This window comes from Alexandromys fortis, unplaced genomic scaffold, assembly GCF_014885135.2.
Source record: "Alexandromys fortis isolate MF-2015 unplaced genomic scaffold, M_Fortis_MF-2015_v1.1 scaffold_45, whole genome shotgun sequence".
Taxonomy (NCBI): Eukaryota; Metazoa; Chordata; class Mammalia; order Rodentia; family Cricetidae; genus Alexandromys; species Alexandromys fortis.
This window is the reverse complement of record NW_026067926.1, coordinates 6,816,305-6,834,229: the sequence shown is the minus strand read 5'-3', so window position 1 is coordinate 6,834,229 and position 17,925 is coordinate 6,816,305. Positions and strand designations below refer to the sequence as shown.

Genomic DNA, 17,925 nt, shown 5'->3' with positions numbered 1-17,925 from the left:
ACTCCTGTTTTTGAATATATACTCCGCCTTTCTTTGCTCTTTGGGCAAACCATGGCCTTTTTGCCTTAGACTAAAAGCAGCCTTGGGGTTGGAGGGAAAGACAAGCACTTAAGAGGACCTGCTGCTTTCCCACAAGTCTTGAGTTCAAGTCCAAGTGTCTGTAACTCCAGCCCCAGAGGATCCCACACTTCTGGCCTCTGAGGGCACCAGCATTTACACACATGTAATCTCCATCCACAATGAAAACAGAGAGAGAGAGGGAGAGAGAGAGAGAGAGAGAGAGAGAGAGAGAGAGAGAGAGAAACCATTAATTTCATTACTGTTCTTTGTCCCTACAGAATCTGTTTATGGGATCAGAAAAAGGTAAGATGACCGTTCTGATTGGCAGATTTACCATGTGTGACTGAATGAAGAGACCGCTAGCTAATCTCTGTAGAAGGAGTAGTTTCAGGTTACAGTCTTCTGGGAGGAAAGGCCTGTGGTTGATAAGTTCTGTACTCACTGTCAATATCCACACTCAGACCTGGGCAAAGCCTTTCCATTTCCATGGATCTGAGGCACTGGGGTCCTTGACATGGACCCCAGTCATGTCATGCTGACATGATGACCATGCATGAATGCTCATCTTACAGGGGTACACTCGCTCCCCCACACTCCACCTTGTCCTCTGCTGCTGTGAGCTGAGCTGCTTGCTCATCAGTTCCCACACATGTGGACTCAAATCCTTTAAAACCCTGAGCTGGGATAATTGCCAAACATTTCTCCTGAATTATTCCTGTTGGGCACACTGCTCAGAGTGTAGTTCGCGCTAATTAAATAGTTTTGCCATGCTGTGAGCAGATCTTAGACTTCTTACCAGTCTGTGCCAGAGCCAGGAAAGGAGAATATGAGTAGCTTTGTGTGTGAGCCAGTGTTCCGCTGCTGTAACAAAATGCCCCACCAATCAATCACTGAAATAGAGGAAAGGTCTATCATGGCTCACAGTTTCAAAGGTTTCAGGCCATGGCTCTGGGTCCTGTGGCTTTAAGCCTGTGCAGGAACACATGCCAGGAAGAGGCCTGGGCACCTGTGGGAAATAGGAAACAGAAATAGGAAGGGGCCAGGGTCTCCTCGAGAGCACATTATTAATCACCCTACTTCCTAATACTGGCTCTGTTCTGCCACCTCCCAGGGCACCATGAGCTGACAACCAGGCCTTCAGTACACTGGTTATTAGGGAATATTTTTCAGTTTCCTGTATTCACTTGGTAGGAAGAGCAAAGGCTAAACTAGTCATATGACCCTTAATTCCATCATGGGCAGCCCTTTGAAAATGGGGAAACGATTCTGAAGTTGGTGGGGTTGGATAGCAGCAGTGGTCCAGACGGACCCCTTGCCCTGTCTGGCCTGTGACTTGCAGTCTGTCGTCTACATCCGCTGGTCCTGCCAGTACCGGGGATGGTGTTGACAGCTGCTGGATGGAGACAGCTAGGCCCAAGTGCCTCGGAAGGGGCCCCTGACGTGTTCTTCCCCCTCTGGGCAGATGAGGAGGTGGGTTGTTACGTTCGTAGGAGGGTCTGGTAATTCTGTGCCGTGAGTGCATACCAGAGAGGCGCTTCAGTTCGTGACAAACAGTGGCATGGCAGAGTTTGGCATTGTTCTTAAGTAAGCAAACAGTGGGTAAGATTCACAAACACTGTACATGGAGTTTGCCTTTCCGGGACTGCCTGCTTCTGGGGGCACCCGCTGGTGGGAAAGCTTCTGCTGGAACTTGAGCCTGTGAGGAAACTGAAGTGGTTTTCACCGTCTCAGTGTTGAGAGGGGAATTCGTTTCCTGGTGTGTTCATGGTGATGCATAAGATGCCTTTCATGCTGGGTTCAGACGCAAGAGAAAACTGCTGTGTGACCAGTGTCTCTCTCTCCTGTGTAGGCAGAGCTGGGGCTGCGGCTTCCGCCATGTCAGAGAAGGTTCGGACACGCCTGGAAGAGCTGGATGACTTTGAGGAGGTGAGCAGTCCACTCTTAGGGCTCAGTGAGCAGAGTGTCTCCAGCCCTTCTGCCGAGGAGTGCCAGACCGGTTGGCCGCTCACTGCGCGAGGCCTCCTGGGAGCCTGACTTAGTTCAGAGAAAGATACTAGGGCTACTGGCCAGTCACAGGGGAACCTGAAGTGAACTGGTCCTTCTGGAGACCTCTTTTCACTTTGTGATTTTGAGCAATCCCTCTGTTGTCTGGGGACATTGTCAGCGATAAAATCCAAGTGGAGTCACCGCCAAAGAAACAGCTTTGTGTGGCACCAAGATCACACCTTGAAGCATTGTTTACATAGGCCTCTCTGCCTGTTGGATGTGGCCCATGAGACCCCCATGATTGCTTGTGTATGTTTTGAAAAACTGCTTTGTTGCTTTTAACAAAATCTCAGTTGTTTGATTTTAGCAATAAAGTCTCTGGAGCCAGATGCTGGGGTTAAAGCCTGCTAGTTCAGAGAGGCAGAGAAAGCACCCAGCTGACCTTCCTCTTCAGTCGATATGATGTCTCAGCCTCTCTTTTCTCCTAAACCTGTCTCAGAAAACATCCTCAAACTGAAAAGGGCCTCCCTCCTACTTCCTGTGAGACCCTCTATCTTTCCTCCTGACTCCCTCTTACTCTCCCTGGTTTTTTCCTATGTTCACATCCTGTCAACTGGTTGCTTGTGGTTGACTTTATTTAGTCCTGTTTTCAATATTAAACCAGAAAGCTCTTGGATTAAAGGGGTGTGCTGGGGTTGAGCCACACCACAACTGTTTCCCAGTAAATAATGCAATCTTGGGGTTCATGGTGTGACCAAATACCCTGCAACACTGGCTTGTTTGCCAACTCCTAAAAACTGGTGAGTTTGGAGCTGGGGAGAGGGCTAGTCAATCAAGCGCTTGCAGTACAAGCATGAGGATCTGAGTTCGATTCCCAGCATCCCCATAAAAACCTGGTGTGTTTGCCTGCATGTGTGTATATATGCCTCTTTTATGCCACTTGCCCGAAGAGGGCATTGCATCCTCTGGACCTGGAGTTACACCTGACTGTGACACCACTTGGGTGCTGGGAACTGAATCCGGGTTCTCTGAAAGATGAGTCAGTTGTCTTAACTGCTGAGCCATCTCTCTAGGCAAAAATTTCTGTGCCAGAGTTTTTAGTACCAACCTGGGCACACAGTAGGTCCTCAGGGTGTAAGTCCCAGTACCCCGTGCAGCAGCTATGCTGGTCAGGATCATGGGTTCATCCGCGGCAGGCTGGGGTACAGATGCAGGACACCAAGTGACAGAGTGCAGCCAGTGCCAGCCGCTTCATGTGGAGGTGATGGTCAGCCAAGGCTCCTCCTTTCCTCCTGTTCTCACATTCTGCCTCTGCTCACAGGGGTCCCAGAAGGAGCTGTTGAACCTGACCCAGCAGGACTACGTGAACCGCATAGAGGAGCTCAACCAGTCCCTGAAGGATGCTTGGGCCTCGGACCAGAAAGTGAAGGCTCTGAAGATTGTCATCCAGGTCAGGCCATGGGAGGGTGTGTGGTTTTTCATATCTTCATTATTCTGTGTAAAATCCCACTTGATACTGATTTTCAGAGTCCTCCCTCAGGGTCTTGCCCTCATTCATCTCTTCCGTGGTCACGGATGTCCTTTAGGAAGCCGTGAGTCTGACTGATGGTAGGGCACCGTGTACGGCTGCACAGGTTGCTCATCTCGTGGTTCCAGGAACCACTGTTGCCCTAGACTACAGAATTAATCCATCCAGTGCTGCGCAGGCTGCGGGCCTCGGGACCACTGCTGTCGTACTTGTGATTTGTGCACACCAAGGTTTGAATAACTGTCGTCCAGGTTGCCTTTGGGATCTTGGAGATTAATGTCCTTGTCATACATTTTAAAGACATAGTCATATAAGGAAAATGTGTTCGTACTGTAAAAAGAAGTGTGTTCAGCACGTCGTCTTCATGAATTAGGTGATCTGCTGCTGGCCTTGGAGGCAGTCCTGTAAGGAAAAGTTTTTTTTTGTTTTTAAAGACATTTTTATTTTTATTTACGCATGCATGTATGTGTCTTTGTAAGTGTGTACCGTGTGTGTGGGTTCCCACGGGGGCCATCAGAGGGAGTCAGGTCTCCAGGAACTGGAGTTACAGGCCAGTTGCAGGTCATCTGTTGTTGGTTCCAGTGATTGAACTCAGATCCTATGGAAGATCAGCAAGTGCTCTTAGCTATGGAACCGTCTCTCCATCCCCAGAAAAAGGCTTTATGCTGCTCTCTTGCCTGAACGTTCTCCTGTCTTGGCAAAAAGTGCTTTGTTCAGGGGCTGGGTATGTGGCTCCGTTATTAGAGTGCTTACCTAATAGGCAAGACGTCCTGAGTTTGATCCCCAGCACTTCTAACCCTGGTGTGTTGGCATATGGCCGCAGTCTCAATGCCTGGGAGGAGGAGGCAGGAAGAGCAAGGCCATCCTTGCCTACACAGCCTGTTGGGGCATACCTGTCTCATGATGATGATGACCCATCTCGGGATGGTGTGGTGATTTCCATTAAAAAAAAAAAAACAACCAACAGTAGAGCCAGTGAGCCCCTTGGAGATACCTGAGTTGGATCCCCAGAACTCACAGTGGAAGGAGAGAATGGTCCCCTGCACATTGTTGTCTGACTCTATCTGTGTACACGGTGACCTGACTCCCCCACCCCCATACACACAGAATAAGTAAATACATGTATAAAAATTAAGAAAAATGACAGAAGTGCTCAGATCATGGTCATAGAGAGAATTCACGTGCACCACGTTACTATTTTTGGAGCAGCATATCTGAAACAACCATTTTAATCCCGAGGGGGGGCAGCCATCATTGTCACGTCTCATCATGGTAATGGGACATTTCTCCTCTGTGGATTCTTATGAGAGAGGTTGGAGCTGGGGGTGTGTGTACATGGCTCTTAGAGTGTTTGAAGTTGAATCTGTGAGCAGCAGGGTGGTGTTCCTGGGGTCTCCTGACTCAAGGAGAGCTGGGTTATTTCTCTTGTGTCCTATTGTTTATAGAGTAAATATGCCCGGAGAAAGGTCCTCTCATGCTGTGTGCAAACTGAGGGCACCTTCAAGTTCAGATAGCTGCAGGTGTTTTGCACTGTAGAGTGACCGCAGTCTGAAACCTGGGACTCAATCAGAGGCCACTGGCTCAGGGAAGGAATCAAACAGCATCTGATTAACCCTTGCCTGTTGGATCCTAAAGTTCTATGTTGCAGATCTGTGTTGCCACTTGGTGACTGTCAGTGGAATCAGACCTTGGTTCCGAGAGTGGAGTCCACATTCAGCTGGCTGGAGAGGACTGTAGAGTTTTCTGGTGAACTTAGAGGAAGCTAGAGGGACACCTAGAAGGAATAAGGACGGGCTTAAAGAGATGCTCGGACCCTTTCCATCTGGGAAGGTGGCGAAGAGGGTCAGGTGATTGTTTCTCTGTTGCCCTGTAGATCTGTCAGGTTTTATTATTCCCAAATATTTAACCCCCTAGCTTTATTGTTTTAAGTAAAACAATAAAAGAAGCCATAATAATTCTACATACTTTTGGAGATTGCTATACATAGGGAAAGAAACAAGGTCTCCTTGTTTGCTCTGCAACTGGCTTTTTTTTTTTTTTTTTTTTTTTTTTTGGAGAGCACTTGTCTAGCTGGGGAACCTAGACTCTGTCCCAGGACTGAAATCCCCAGCAAAGCAATTTTCAGCACATACTTATTGCATGTTTAAGCCTAGAATCCAAAGGCTTTGAGCCAGTCATGGTGGTGCACACATCTAATCCCAGAAATGGAGAGGCTGGGTAGCTAATTCAATGTTAGCCTGGGCTACATCTTAAGACACTATCTCCTCAAGTGTCTTAAGTGAGAAGAAATACAGGACTGGAGAGATGGTTCAGAGTACTGACTGCTCTTCCAGAGGTCCTGAGTTCGATTCCCAGCAACCACATGGTGGCTCACAACCATCTATAATGTGATCTGGTGCCCTCTTCTGGCATCCAGGCAGGAAACTGTATATATAATAAATAAATCTTAAATAAAAAGAAATATAGTGACTTTTAGTACATTTATAACTGTAAAGTGTCACACACAAACCAGTTTTAAAGCATCTTCATTGCCCTAACTCCCTCCAGCCTGTCTGCAATCACACCCCACCGTGCTCCTCCCAGAGTTCCTCAGCCTGCCTTCTGTCTGCACACATGCTGCCCCGGGCATGCCACAGGATGGACTCGTTCTGTACATCATCTTTTGCATCTGGCTTCTCTCACTTAGTTGAGCATTTCTGAGTTTCATCTGCGTCGTATTGTATGCTGATGCCACTTTCTTCTGAATAGAATTCCATGGCAGGAGTAGCCGCAGTTTGCATACCTGTGTATGGTTGATGGTGCCCTTTGGTTCTACCCTCTACATGTTGCATATAAGTCTGTGGATTTAATATTATCTTCTTGTCTTCTGGGTGGATTCCTGGGGGTGGCCTGCTGAAGTGTTGAGTTTCTGTTTCAATTGTTTAGAAAACTACCAAACTTTTGAAAAGTTTTGAAAACTTTTGAAAATGGCGGTCCCGTTATGTTCCCACCGGCAGTGTTAAAGGCACAGTCCCTCCATAGGCCTCCACGCTGCCTAGTCCACTGTGTGTGCGCATCGGCTCATGTATGGAGGGCGTCAGCCCTCACTTTCCACTTCATTTTTGATAAGGTCTCGTATAGCACTGGGCTCTGTATGCCAGGCTAGCTGGCCCAAGCTCTGGGGATTCCTTCTCTGCCTACAGTCTCGCTGCAGGAGCCCTCAGCTCTAGAGAATTTGAGCTCAGGCTTTATCCACGGAGCCACCTTCCCAGCAAACAGCTAGTATTACACCGCACTGAAAATAAAGCTAAACACCCAGCGTCATTTCAGCGGTTTTCTAGTAATATTGGTGAGTTTGACTGCAGGAACCCCGGCCTCAGTTACATGGTGACCGTCAGCCAGTGACAAGCAGTGTGTCTCAACCTCTGCCGCAGGGGAGGCCGAGCCTGGGAGTTGTGTGAGACCCTCACGTCCAAGCTGCACCCGGTCTGCTTTCATTAGCATCTCAGTGGAGGAGGTGTGCTTATATCACTGAGTGTGCTGTAGGGAGCCCTTGTTAGAAATACTGCTTCTTTGGTGTGTTTGCTGGAGAATCTGTGTGTGTGTGTGTGTGTGTGTGTGTGTGTGTGTGTGTGTTGTATACACATGTGTGGGGTACATTTGAATGCATGTGGAGACCAGAGGCTAATGTTGGTTAGGTATCTTCCTCAGTTGCTTTTCCCCTTATTTTGGGAGACAGAGTCTTTACTGAACACTTATCTCTCATATTTAGCCTCTGGCTGGCTAGCAGGCTCTGTCGCCCAGTGCTGGGATGCTGGCGCATGCCCCCAAGCCTGCCTTTTACAGGAATTCTGGGATCCAAACTTAGTCTCACGCTTGTGTGCCAAGCATTCTACTCACTAAGCGTCTCCTAGCAGCTCCCCGGAGATTCTGTATTTTTAAAAAAATTATTTCTTGCCGGACGGGAGTAGCATATGCCTTTAATCCCAGCAGTTTGGAGGCAGAGGCAGGTAAATCTCTGAGTTCAAGGCCAGCCTGGTCTACTGAGCGAGTGACTGGACTACAAGGACTATACAAAGAAACCCGTCTCAAAAAACCAAAAAGAAAAGAAACAAAACAAAAACCCCCAAAGATTTCTTTTAGTTTTTGAAATTACAATTATATTATTTCTCCCTTCCCTTTTTTCCCTCTAGACCTTCCCATATATCCCTCCTTTCTCCTTTTTAAATTTATGGCCCCTTTTTTTCATTACTTATTGTTATATGCATATATGTGTATGTAGACATATTCCTAAATATGGCCTGCTCAGTCTGTGTAATGTTACTTCTATGTATTGGCTAACTGATTGCCGTGTCTTCCCCGGGGAAGACTGTCTCTCCCTCTCTCAGCCTTCCTTAGTTGCTTGTGTTCTTCTGTGTAGGGCTGAGGCCCCGTGAGCTTTCCCGTCCCCATTAGCATGTCTGTTGTCCTTGTTCAGCTCACGCTCAGGCCGTCATGCTGGTGAGACTCTCTTGATGTCCCTTGAGATTCTGCATCCCTAACCCTTCCCAGAGCACCCGGTCTTACCAGAAAAGTCGTAGGAAGTGGTACTGTGACCTTTAAAACCACAATATCTTCAAAATGCTGTTTTATAAGATAATTTTACTTTAAAAGGTTATTGTGACTTTAACCTTAGATTTAAAAAGAATTCTGGTTCTTGTCATCCTTCCTAAAACACATGTTCTGTGAAAGCAGCTCGGTAGGGAGTCAGCACACATCTGTCTGGGATGTCCCAGCTGAGCTGAATTTGGAGTCTTCTCTTGGACTTCTCTATTTTGCCTAAGCCACAGACAGGAGGCACCCAGCAAGGCAGTGATGGAGGAGGTGGGGATGTCATAGTTCCTAGGAACCATGGGGTATGGACTGTAAACAGTCTCTGGGATTTGGAGTTGTTTGTGTTTGGGTCCCCCCACCCTTTTGAGCTCTATCATCTCCAGGAGCGCTTGTTTAAGTTGGGAACTTAAATGGCTGTGAAGATCACAAAGACAGCAGGAGCTGGAATCCCGTGTGCGTCCAGATGCCACACTGGTGTCAGGATCCTTGTTTCAACAGCTCACATCTCCCTGCCCTGGAACATCTGGGCCGTGAGAGGGTTTCCACAGATCTGACACGTTGCTTATGTGTAGACGTGCTATGTAGAGGAGAAACTTGGCCAGTTTTACAGTTTAGATGCTGGAGGACAGAGCAAGAGTGGAAACACATGCCCAGGGGACTCAGCTTGCTGGGTATGTCCCAACCACCACATGCATGCCCTGCTCGCCAGAAATGCATGTTCATGGACCTTTTTATTTCATAATTATTTACTATTTATGAGTATGTGAAAAGTGTGAACATTTGTGCAGGCATGGACATACATACACAGAAGCCTCAGCAGACTCCAGATGTCTTACTCTGTCATTGTCTGTCTTACTATTCTGATATTTTCAAGACAGGGTTTCTTATCTAGCCTTGGCTGTCTGGGAACTCACTTTGTAGACCAGGCTGGCCTTGAACTCAGAGATTCACCTGTCTCTGCCAGTGCTGGGGTAAAAGGCTTGGGCCACCACTTCCAGCTTCCTATCTTGTTCATAGTTTTAGGGGTCTCTTACTGAACCTGAAGCTCACAGTTTTAGCTAAACTGGTGTCAGTGAGCTGGCAGAATCTGTCTGTCCCCACTTCACAAAGCTGGGGCTATAGACATGGGTGACCATGCCTGGTCTTCTCTGTGGGTCTGAGAGGTTTGTGCTCAGGTTTTTAGGCTTGGGCAGCAAGTCCACTACCACTGCCATCTCTCGAGGCCCTGCGTTATTTGTTTTTAGGTGTGTTTTTTTTTTTTTTTTTCTGACTGAGAACCCACCAGAGGGCTGATAAGACACAGGAAAGCTCATGGCTTCCCTACATTGGCTTTGCGTTTATATCAACTTGAGGGCATTAAATCTAATTCTTTTAAGGAGGAAGACCAGCTCCAGGAGATAGGATATCCTAACTGGCTTCCATAGGCAATTGCACATACATGGTATGTGCGCATACACACCCAATAAAAATAAAAAGGGAGCCGGAGAGATAGCTCACTGGCTAAGAGCACTGGCTGCTTTTCTTCCTTCCTTCCTTCCTTCCTTCCTTCCTTCCTTCCTTCCTTCCTTCCTTCCTTTCTTTCTTTCTTTCTTTCTTTAAGATTTCTGTCTCTTCCGCCGCCTCCCCTTTCCCTCCCCCTCCCCCAATCAAGTCCCCCTCCCTCGTCAGCCCAAAGAGCAGTCAGGGTTCCCTGCCCTGTGGGAAGTCCAAGGACCACCCACCTCCATCCAGGTCTAGTAAGGTGAGCATCCAAACTGCCTAGGCTCCCACAAAGCCAATACGTGCAGTAGGATCAAAAACCCATTGCCATTGTTCTTGAGTTCTCAGCAGTCCTCATTGTCCGCTATGTTCAGCGAGACCAGTTTTAACCCAGGCTTTTTCAGACCCAGGCCAGCTGGCCTTGGTGAGTTCCCGATAGAACATCCCCATTGTCTCAGTGTGTGGGTGCACCCCTCGTGGTCCTGAGTTCCTTGCTCGTGCTCTCTCTCCTTCTGCTCCTGATTTGGACCTTGAGATTTCTGTCTGGTGCTCCAATGTGGGTCTCTGTCTCTGTCTCTTGTCTCCACTGGCTGCTTTTCTAGAGGACCTACGTTTGGTTCCCAGCACTCATGTCAGGCAGTTCACACCTGTATCTGTCTTTACTTCCAGGGGACTCATCACGCTCTTCTGGCCTCTGTGGGCATCTGTTCATTGTGGCATACTCGCACACAGATGCACACATAAAATGAAATAAAGAGAAAGCCTTTTCTAGCTATAAAGGATGTCTTTTCTCGGTCCTGTGGCTCCAGTCTTCTCGAGCATCCTGAACATGTCAGTGATCCTGTGACCTGCAGGAGAATGGGATTATAGGGCACTGCTGGGCTAAGATGCAGCCAGCATCAACAGTCAGAGTTCCAGAGAAACACAGTCTCTGGAGGTTCGCCTTGGTCCCTTTATGAAAAGTTTAAGTGGAGTATGTGTGTGTAAGAATCATTGACATAATGTTAAGTAGCCATGGGGACTTGTTTGTGAGACTATTTCAAGAGACCATGTGGATCACTCCCATGGCAACATAAGCCCAGGGAAGCCAGGCTGGAAAGTTAGTATAGGATTGGTCGTGTGAGGGTACGGCGGGATGGAGAGATGAAGCCTGGTCCTAGTTTAACAGATAAGGAGGATCCTCCCAGAAAAGTCTTCCTCAGTCTTGAACCTGTGACTTGCTCAGAGTCAAGCTTTCCAGAACTTTCTATCAGAGACTTTGTAAGCACTCTGGTTGCTTTTGTCAAAACTAGTGGTACGTCTGGGGGATGGCTCACAGGGCAAGAGCACTTGCCATGCAGATGAGAGGACTTGAGTCCCCAGCACCATGAAAAAAGCTGGGCATGGCAGGACTTGCCTGTAATGCTAGCACTGAGGGGTAGAGACAGGCAGAGTCTAGGAGATCAATGGACAGCAAGCCAGCCCAACTGAAACCAATAGCTCTGGCTCAGTGGGAGACCTTGTCTCAAGGAAATATTGTGGAGAGGAATAGAGAAGGACACTTGACATCTTCCTTAGACTTCCATACGCACACATGGATGTGTGTCTGCATGTACACAGGCATACCACACACAAACACACACAAAAAAGTACAGGTGCCGCTAGAGAGATGGCTCAGCATTTAAGGGCATTGGCTGCTCTTCCAGAGGACGGGGCTTTGATTTCCAGTATCTGCACGGTGATTCACAACCATCTGTAAAGCCAGTTCCAGGGAATCTGACACCCCTCTTCTGACCTCTGATGGCACCCAGGTACACGCATGGTACATATATATACACATGCAGGCCAAACACTCAAATATGCATAAAATCTAATAAATAAATAAATAAAGGAAGGAAGAGAAGCATGATGGTTTTTCGTAATGATATCCCAACTCCCACAGGGTTTGGCAGGCATCGGTGTGTTTGCTTGTTTATAGAGGTCATTAGTTTTCCATACCTAGAGGTTTTCCCCCAAGCCAGGCACACCAGAGTGAATGGCCTCTCCTGTTCTCTCTCTAGTGTTCAAAGCTGCTGTCAGACACGAGCGTTATTCAGTTCTATCCAAGCAAATTTGTCCTTATCACCGACATCCTTGATACGTTCGGTAAGTACCAGAGCTATCATGTATCTCGGAAATAGGTTTGTTTTGTTGGAAAGTGACTGTAAGCGGTGCTTATGTTGTGTTCTGCTGGGGCTGTAGTAGGCTGGTAAGTCACGAGGGAGACCGGACTACTCAGTGATATTGTTCTCTGGTTTTTAAAGTCAGGTCTAAAGGGTTTTTTTTTTTAAATATAGATAGCATGATACACACACACATATATTAATATATATATATATATATTTATTAACAAAGTAGCAGGTTCCATTTTTATTTTGATTGACACATGGTAGTTATCCGTATTTAAAGGACACAGTGTGGTACTTCAGCACAGGGTTACCCTGTGTGATAATCAGGGTCATTGGCATGTATGTCCATTGCCTCAGACCTCGGTCACTTCCTTTTGTGAACACTCACAATGCTCTGTGTTAGCAATCTGAAATATTTAGTTAATTGCCAGGTTATTTGTGTCCTGTACATTAGAAGTCATTCCTCCCTGCCCATTGCACTGGGTGCTCTGTACTAAAACCAGAATGTTCTCTTTTCGCATCTTCACATAGGCCACTAAAGTGATTGATGACGTAGGCAGGTCAGCAGAACATGTCCTGGCTATGCTCAGGTCCGTTGCCCCCTTGAGGGCCCCTGAAACTTGCGTGGATAGGAACTGTGTGTTCGTCAGGAGTCTGTTACCATAGCCAGGTGCTTAGGGCAGTCAGCTGCTGAGGAAGAGGGGGATACTTGGCCTTCACAGTTTCAGAGTGTCCACTTATGATCTGGGCCTGCAGCAAGGCAGCGCATCTTGAGGAATGTGTGACATCTATATCCACTCATTCATGGCCAGGAAGCAGAAGGGCTGGAGCCTCTCACTGTCTTCAAGGGCACCTGCTCTAGGCGGCTTAAATACTTGCCACAAGGCTCTACCTCTTAAGGGGCTTCACCTCCCAAGAACACTGCTGGAGCCCACACGTTTCACGCATGGGCCTTGGCGTTTCACGCATGGGCCTTGGAGAGACATTGAAGATCTGAACCCCAGCAGGAGCTCAGCCTGTCTTCACAGTCCCCCCACCCCCTGCCCTGGAGTGTGTCTGTCTCAGGAACTGGCGCTGCCATACAGCTGCTTTCCTCAGCTGGACCCTCGCCGTGTTCTTCTGCATGCATCTCTGAAGCTCTCCCCAGCTTGCCCATTTTCCTGTCTTCAGTTGCCACAAGCCCGTCTTGCCTGGATGGCAGTTGCAGTGCCTCTGAGGTCTTCCTCTGTGGATTGTCGGGATTGCCCTGGCCACATTCCTCATGCTGTAGGCAGACATCTCCCACAGCTCAGTGCAAAGTTCTGGATGGAGAAACTAATCTGAAGGAAGGCCCAGGAGCCCGTGGGCTTGGCGCGCAGCAGTGGATGGTTGAGCTGAAACAGTTTCCCTGAACCAGACCACAGCGCTCCAGGCTAGCCATGCAGTGTGGAGACGCCCCGAAGGAACTCGCAGATGCTTCCTTCTGAGAGCTGGAGGTCAGATGGAGGCATTCACCCGCTTACCAAAGAGGGCTCCGTGGGCTTACAGCACAGCAGGTCTTGCCTGTAATCCTTAAAGATCCGATGTGTAAGAAAACAGCACCAGCCAGATAGCAAGTCTGTCCAGAAAATCAGTGACCCGAGTCCTCTCTAAAACAGGTCCGAAATCTTTATCTTCCAGCCTTCTGAGGATCAGGAGCGGCTTCTGCTGGATCTAGGGACTCAGTGTTGTGGAGATTTTGTGTTTTTCAGGTCCTTTCTGTTGGGGTGACTTCATCCTCAAGATTACCACGGTGTTCTCTGCGCCCACCAGCTTTACTGCTGGTGGATGCCAAGTCAGGAGAGAACTGTTTTGTCCCAGCAGCCCAGTAAAGGTCTTTGAATTCTACCTCACTGGCTTGGCTGGGTCACGCCATGATATCTGGCAATGAAAGGGGCTAACTGCTGAGGCCTGGGTCAGTCACCCTCAAATGTGTACTGCTGCCCAAAGAAAGAGGAATCGGCCCTGGTCATGTTTGGTGCTTAGAAGCCTCCAGTTTTTTAAAAAAGTAGAGCCCGGCCTTGCCTGGATACGGATCCTGAGTCCTGCGGTCAGTCTTGTCATGTGCTGTCCTAACAAACCTGCCTCTTGGCCGTCAGCATGATTGACCAAGGGCTGGAGGAGCATCTTGCAGTGCGGGGCCACAGGGCACTCGGCCCAAGCATCTGGAGATGCATGGCAAGGTAGAAGCGTGCTTTGGTTGGCATCTTGGTAGAGACCACAGGCGTAGGTCGGCTACTGGCCACTCCTTCAGAGTCACGTACTTTCATTCCATTTCTACCTGTGGATGATGCATAGGAGACACCCTCAGACTTTCTGGAGAGAACCAGCTGAACGGGTGTGGAAGGAGCTCAGAACAGCTGTCCTCTCCTAAGAGCTACTGGTGGGGTGGTGGTAAATAATTATGGGTAGGCCTGGAGTTCATGCTCGGGAGGTGTTCATTGTCAACACTGTGGTTTTCAGTCTTGGTGTCTTCAACGTGTCGGAAAGTGAGTCAGGAAAAGAGCAAAGGCTTGGAGGAGGCAGCTTAGTGAGGGAGAACTTTGTTTGTAAACATGAGGGCCTGGGTTCAGATCCTGGGAGTCCACATTAATGATGGATGTAGCTAGCTGTGTGTGTACCTGCAAACCCATTGCTGTGGGAGGCAGAGGCAGAAAGATCACTGGAGCTTGATGGCTTCCAGCCTAGCTTCAGGTTTGCTGAGAGTCCCTGACTCCAAAGAATAAAGGCAGAGAGTGGTAGAGGGGAACCCCAAAATTCTCCTCTGGATATTTGTGCATGGATATACAATGCATTCATGTGCCACACTTGCACACACACATGTGCACTCACACACATGCATATGCATACAAAATGAACTCAACCTAAGATTATTATTTCTTGAAGCAGTTCCAGTACCTGAACAAAAGAGAAACACCGGTGTGAGGTTAGACTATTAAAAGCGGTTGTATTTTCTGAAGGCTGGTTCTGAGAGGAGCAAGCTTTCGTGTAGGAAGTAAAGGAGTTTGTACTGGTCTGTTCCTCAGTGTGTGCAGGGACAAATGGTGCTTTTGTCCAGTGTGACCTGATGGCATCCCTGTGTCAGGGAGGGAGTATCTCTCTCCACCTATGTGGCCCTGGGTTATGAAGCACAGAAAGGAACAGAGTGGGGGTGGGGGGTGGGGGGCACTGGCATTGGAGCCCATTCTCTGAGCCTTCTAGAGCTTGCAGTGTGTGTGTTGGGGGCAGGTATGTTGGGGGTTGCGAGTTCCAAGCCGGGTTTCTCACCTTGGCTGTACACCGACATCCCCAGGCTCTCACAGTTACTCCCATTTCTGTGGGAGCCTCTGGGGATGGATAGAGACATCATATTGGATGGGGATCTTCAGGAACCCCAGGAGCTTTCCCTCTATGCTGGGTCTGAGAAGTACCAGTTTAGGGGACATGGGTCGCTGGTCACCATTTCGAGATATTCTGTCCGTTAGTGTCTCTCATATGTAAGTGCATGTATAAGGATTTCCCAGTGATGTGGTTCAAAGTCCACATTCTAGTCACATTCCCTAAATCTGTGTCCCCTGAAACTCTGAGATGGGCCCAGGCCTGTGCATTCCCAGGGGCTTCAGGCATGCAGTTAGTCTGCTTTGAGAAGCTCCTGGATGGGACCTCAGAGCCTGGCTGCAGCCTCCTCTGCACCCTGACACTGTCATTTCTAAACAGCATCACTGGGCCACATGTTCTCTGAACAGATGGGATGCGGTAGCTCTCCCATCTTGTTCCATGTACAGACACTGCCCTGAATAAGGGGGTCACGAAAAAAGAAAAGACTTTTAAACTGGAGGTGACTTTGGGAGCGCTGTGACTTGTGCTTCACGAATGTCAGTAGCGTTTTCCTCAACAACATGTACAGGATAAATAAAGCTGCATCAGCTCTGGCGTCTAGCCTACCCTCCTAGCTTTGACAACTAGAGTATTTATTTCTTCATTTCATCTCTAAGAGAAGCTCTCGAGTAGTCCAGGCTGACCTCAGACTCACTCCATAGCCAGTGACCTTGAACTTCTGATCCTCCTGCCTCCTCCCAAATACTAAGACTCCAAGTATGTTGCACTATGCCCAGTTTATGATGGGGATTTGAACTCAGGGCTAGGGAAGACTCTGGCTACTGGTGTGCTACAGTAAGTCAAGTAAGTTGATATAAACTTAAAATGTCCATCCTGAGTACCACTACACACTGGCCAAGTACTGTATGTACTTGCTTCTGCCGCAAAGAACCTCAGGTTTGGATGCTTCCAGGCACTGGGCTGATGCACTGCTCAGGAGGGGCAAGGTGGGCTATGGCATCTCAGAAGTGAGGTACGCATTGTCTCCAGCAGCGTGGTAGCTGCGGTGCCAAGGGCACATTTCAGACAGTCTTGAGTGAAGAAGCCAGTCTTTCACATGAATTCACTGAATTTGCCTAGAATAATTAAGTTTAAAAAATACTACAGAGTTTTATGGCCCTCAAGGTGTGGGTCCAATCTCCATTCCCTGATCTCCTTGACGGCTGACTGCTATCTGGCCACAGGCCGCTTATTTGCATCTGATGCCTAAAGCATGCATGGGTGGAGCTAGAGTCCAGTATAGAGAACTTTCTGTTGAGTGTATGAGGACACCCTGGGCTGCTTTCCAGATTTTTTTTCTCTTTTAATTAAAAAAACAAACAAGCAAAACAAAACAAACATTCCAAAGCACAAGGGCTAAAGATATGTGCGGCCACTAGGTGGCAGTATACCCTCATGAGCTAATGCCTGCTGCCAGGCTCCATTTTCAGGTCCCTAATTAGCAACACTTATTTAGTGTTTGCTCCTGTGGTGTGTGATGTCAACACCATATGTCTTTTTCTCCTAGGAAAGCTGGTCTACGAGCGCATCTACTCAATGTGTGTGGACAACCGAAGCGCCTTGCCAGGTAATGCTACGCTTCCTGGGTTCTGGGCACCAAGCTGCCCCGGATCACAATTAGACGGTTTTAATCAAGTCAGGATTTATTGAAAACGGATAAGGTTTTTAATTTTAGTGTGTTGAAAGAACTGTGTTTGAGGTTTCGTTGTCTCAGCCCTCCAAAGCCATCAGAAGGTTTGCAAACAGGCGAGTCATTAGAAATGCAGAGTGGCAAGGGGTGGGATTAGACCTGCGCCCACCGGCTTCGTCTTCTGTTGCTCAACACCATGCCCCCCCCACCCCCGTCTCCTGCGTGCCTTTCTTTCCAAGAAGTAAATTGCTTAAATAAAAACTGTGTATGCACGAAAGAATGTCAAATAAATCAATAGCAGCAGCTGCCTGACTCCTCAGTCTGTATATAAATGACGTTGACGTTAAACTTATAGCCAATCAATTGTAGAGTCCCAGGAGGTTCTCCTGAGACAGGTGGATGGTGGACTTCTGTTGTCACGTGAGCGACTGCGAGGATGGTTCAGATGCAGCATCTTCAGCTGCAGCTTCCCTGCCTTTTCCCTCCTTAGGGCCCAAGCGTCACTGCAGGAAACCTGCCGTTCACACCAGCTGGAGCAGCAGCCTGTACTGTCGTCTCAGCTCCCCCTGCTCCTGACAGTGGTTCTTGCCGGGGGTCAGGACACAGCAGGAGTGACAGTAACCCATAATTTGACCTACACCCTTCCTGCTTCTCTTCCCCACTCCCTTTTTTCACCCCCCTTCTCTTTTCCCTCCCTGACCCTCTTTTTTGTCCATCCATCCAAGCAGCGTTCATCTACCTTCCCACCTATCCTGTATTCAATCCCTGTCCCCTGCCCATCCATTTACCTCCACCTCCATCTACTACCCATCCATCCACCTGTCAACTTACCTACCGTCTTTCTTTTTTAAAAAATTATTTATTTAACTTTTTTTATGTGCATTGGTGTGAAGGTGTCAGATCACCTGGAACTGGAGTTACAGACAGTTGTGAGCTGCCATGTGGGTGCTGGGAATTGAACCCAGGTCCTCTGGAAAAGCAGCCAAGTCCTCTTAACTGCTGAGCCATCTCTCCAGTCCGTCACCTTCTTCCACTGTCTTCTTAAAACTCTTTAATGTGAACATTTCTCAGAAAGAAGCACAGCTGTATACAGCTTTAAGTCTACATGAGACCTTAGGAGCTACCTGGTCTCATCGTAGAAGGACAAG

General features: G+C 48.2%; 1 protein-coding gene across 1 annotated transcript in view; it reads left to right on the top strand.

Moving 5' to 3' along the window:
* Vps35l (VPS35 endosomal protein sorting factor like) overlaps nucleotides 1-17,925 on the top strand; it is a 105,749-nt gene that overhangs the window by 7,394 nt on the left and 80,430 nt on the right. The window contains exons 5-9 of the mRNA XM_050143380.1: nucleotides 339-363; nucleotides 1,910-1,986; nucleotides 3,368-3,496; nucleotides 11,665-11,749; nucleotides 16,655-16,714. Of these exons, the coding sequence (XP_049999337.1) occupies nucleotides 339-363; nucleotides 1,910-1,986; nucleotides 3,368-3,496; nucleotides 11,665-11,749; nucleotides 16,655-16,714 (376 nt within the window). The remainder of the gene's footprint in view (nucleotides 1-338; nucleotides 364-1,909; nucleotides 1,987-3,367; nucleotides 3,497-11,664; nucleotides 11,750-16,654; nucleotides 16,715-17,925) is intronic.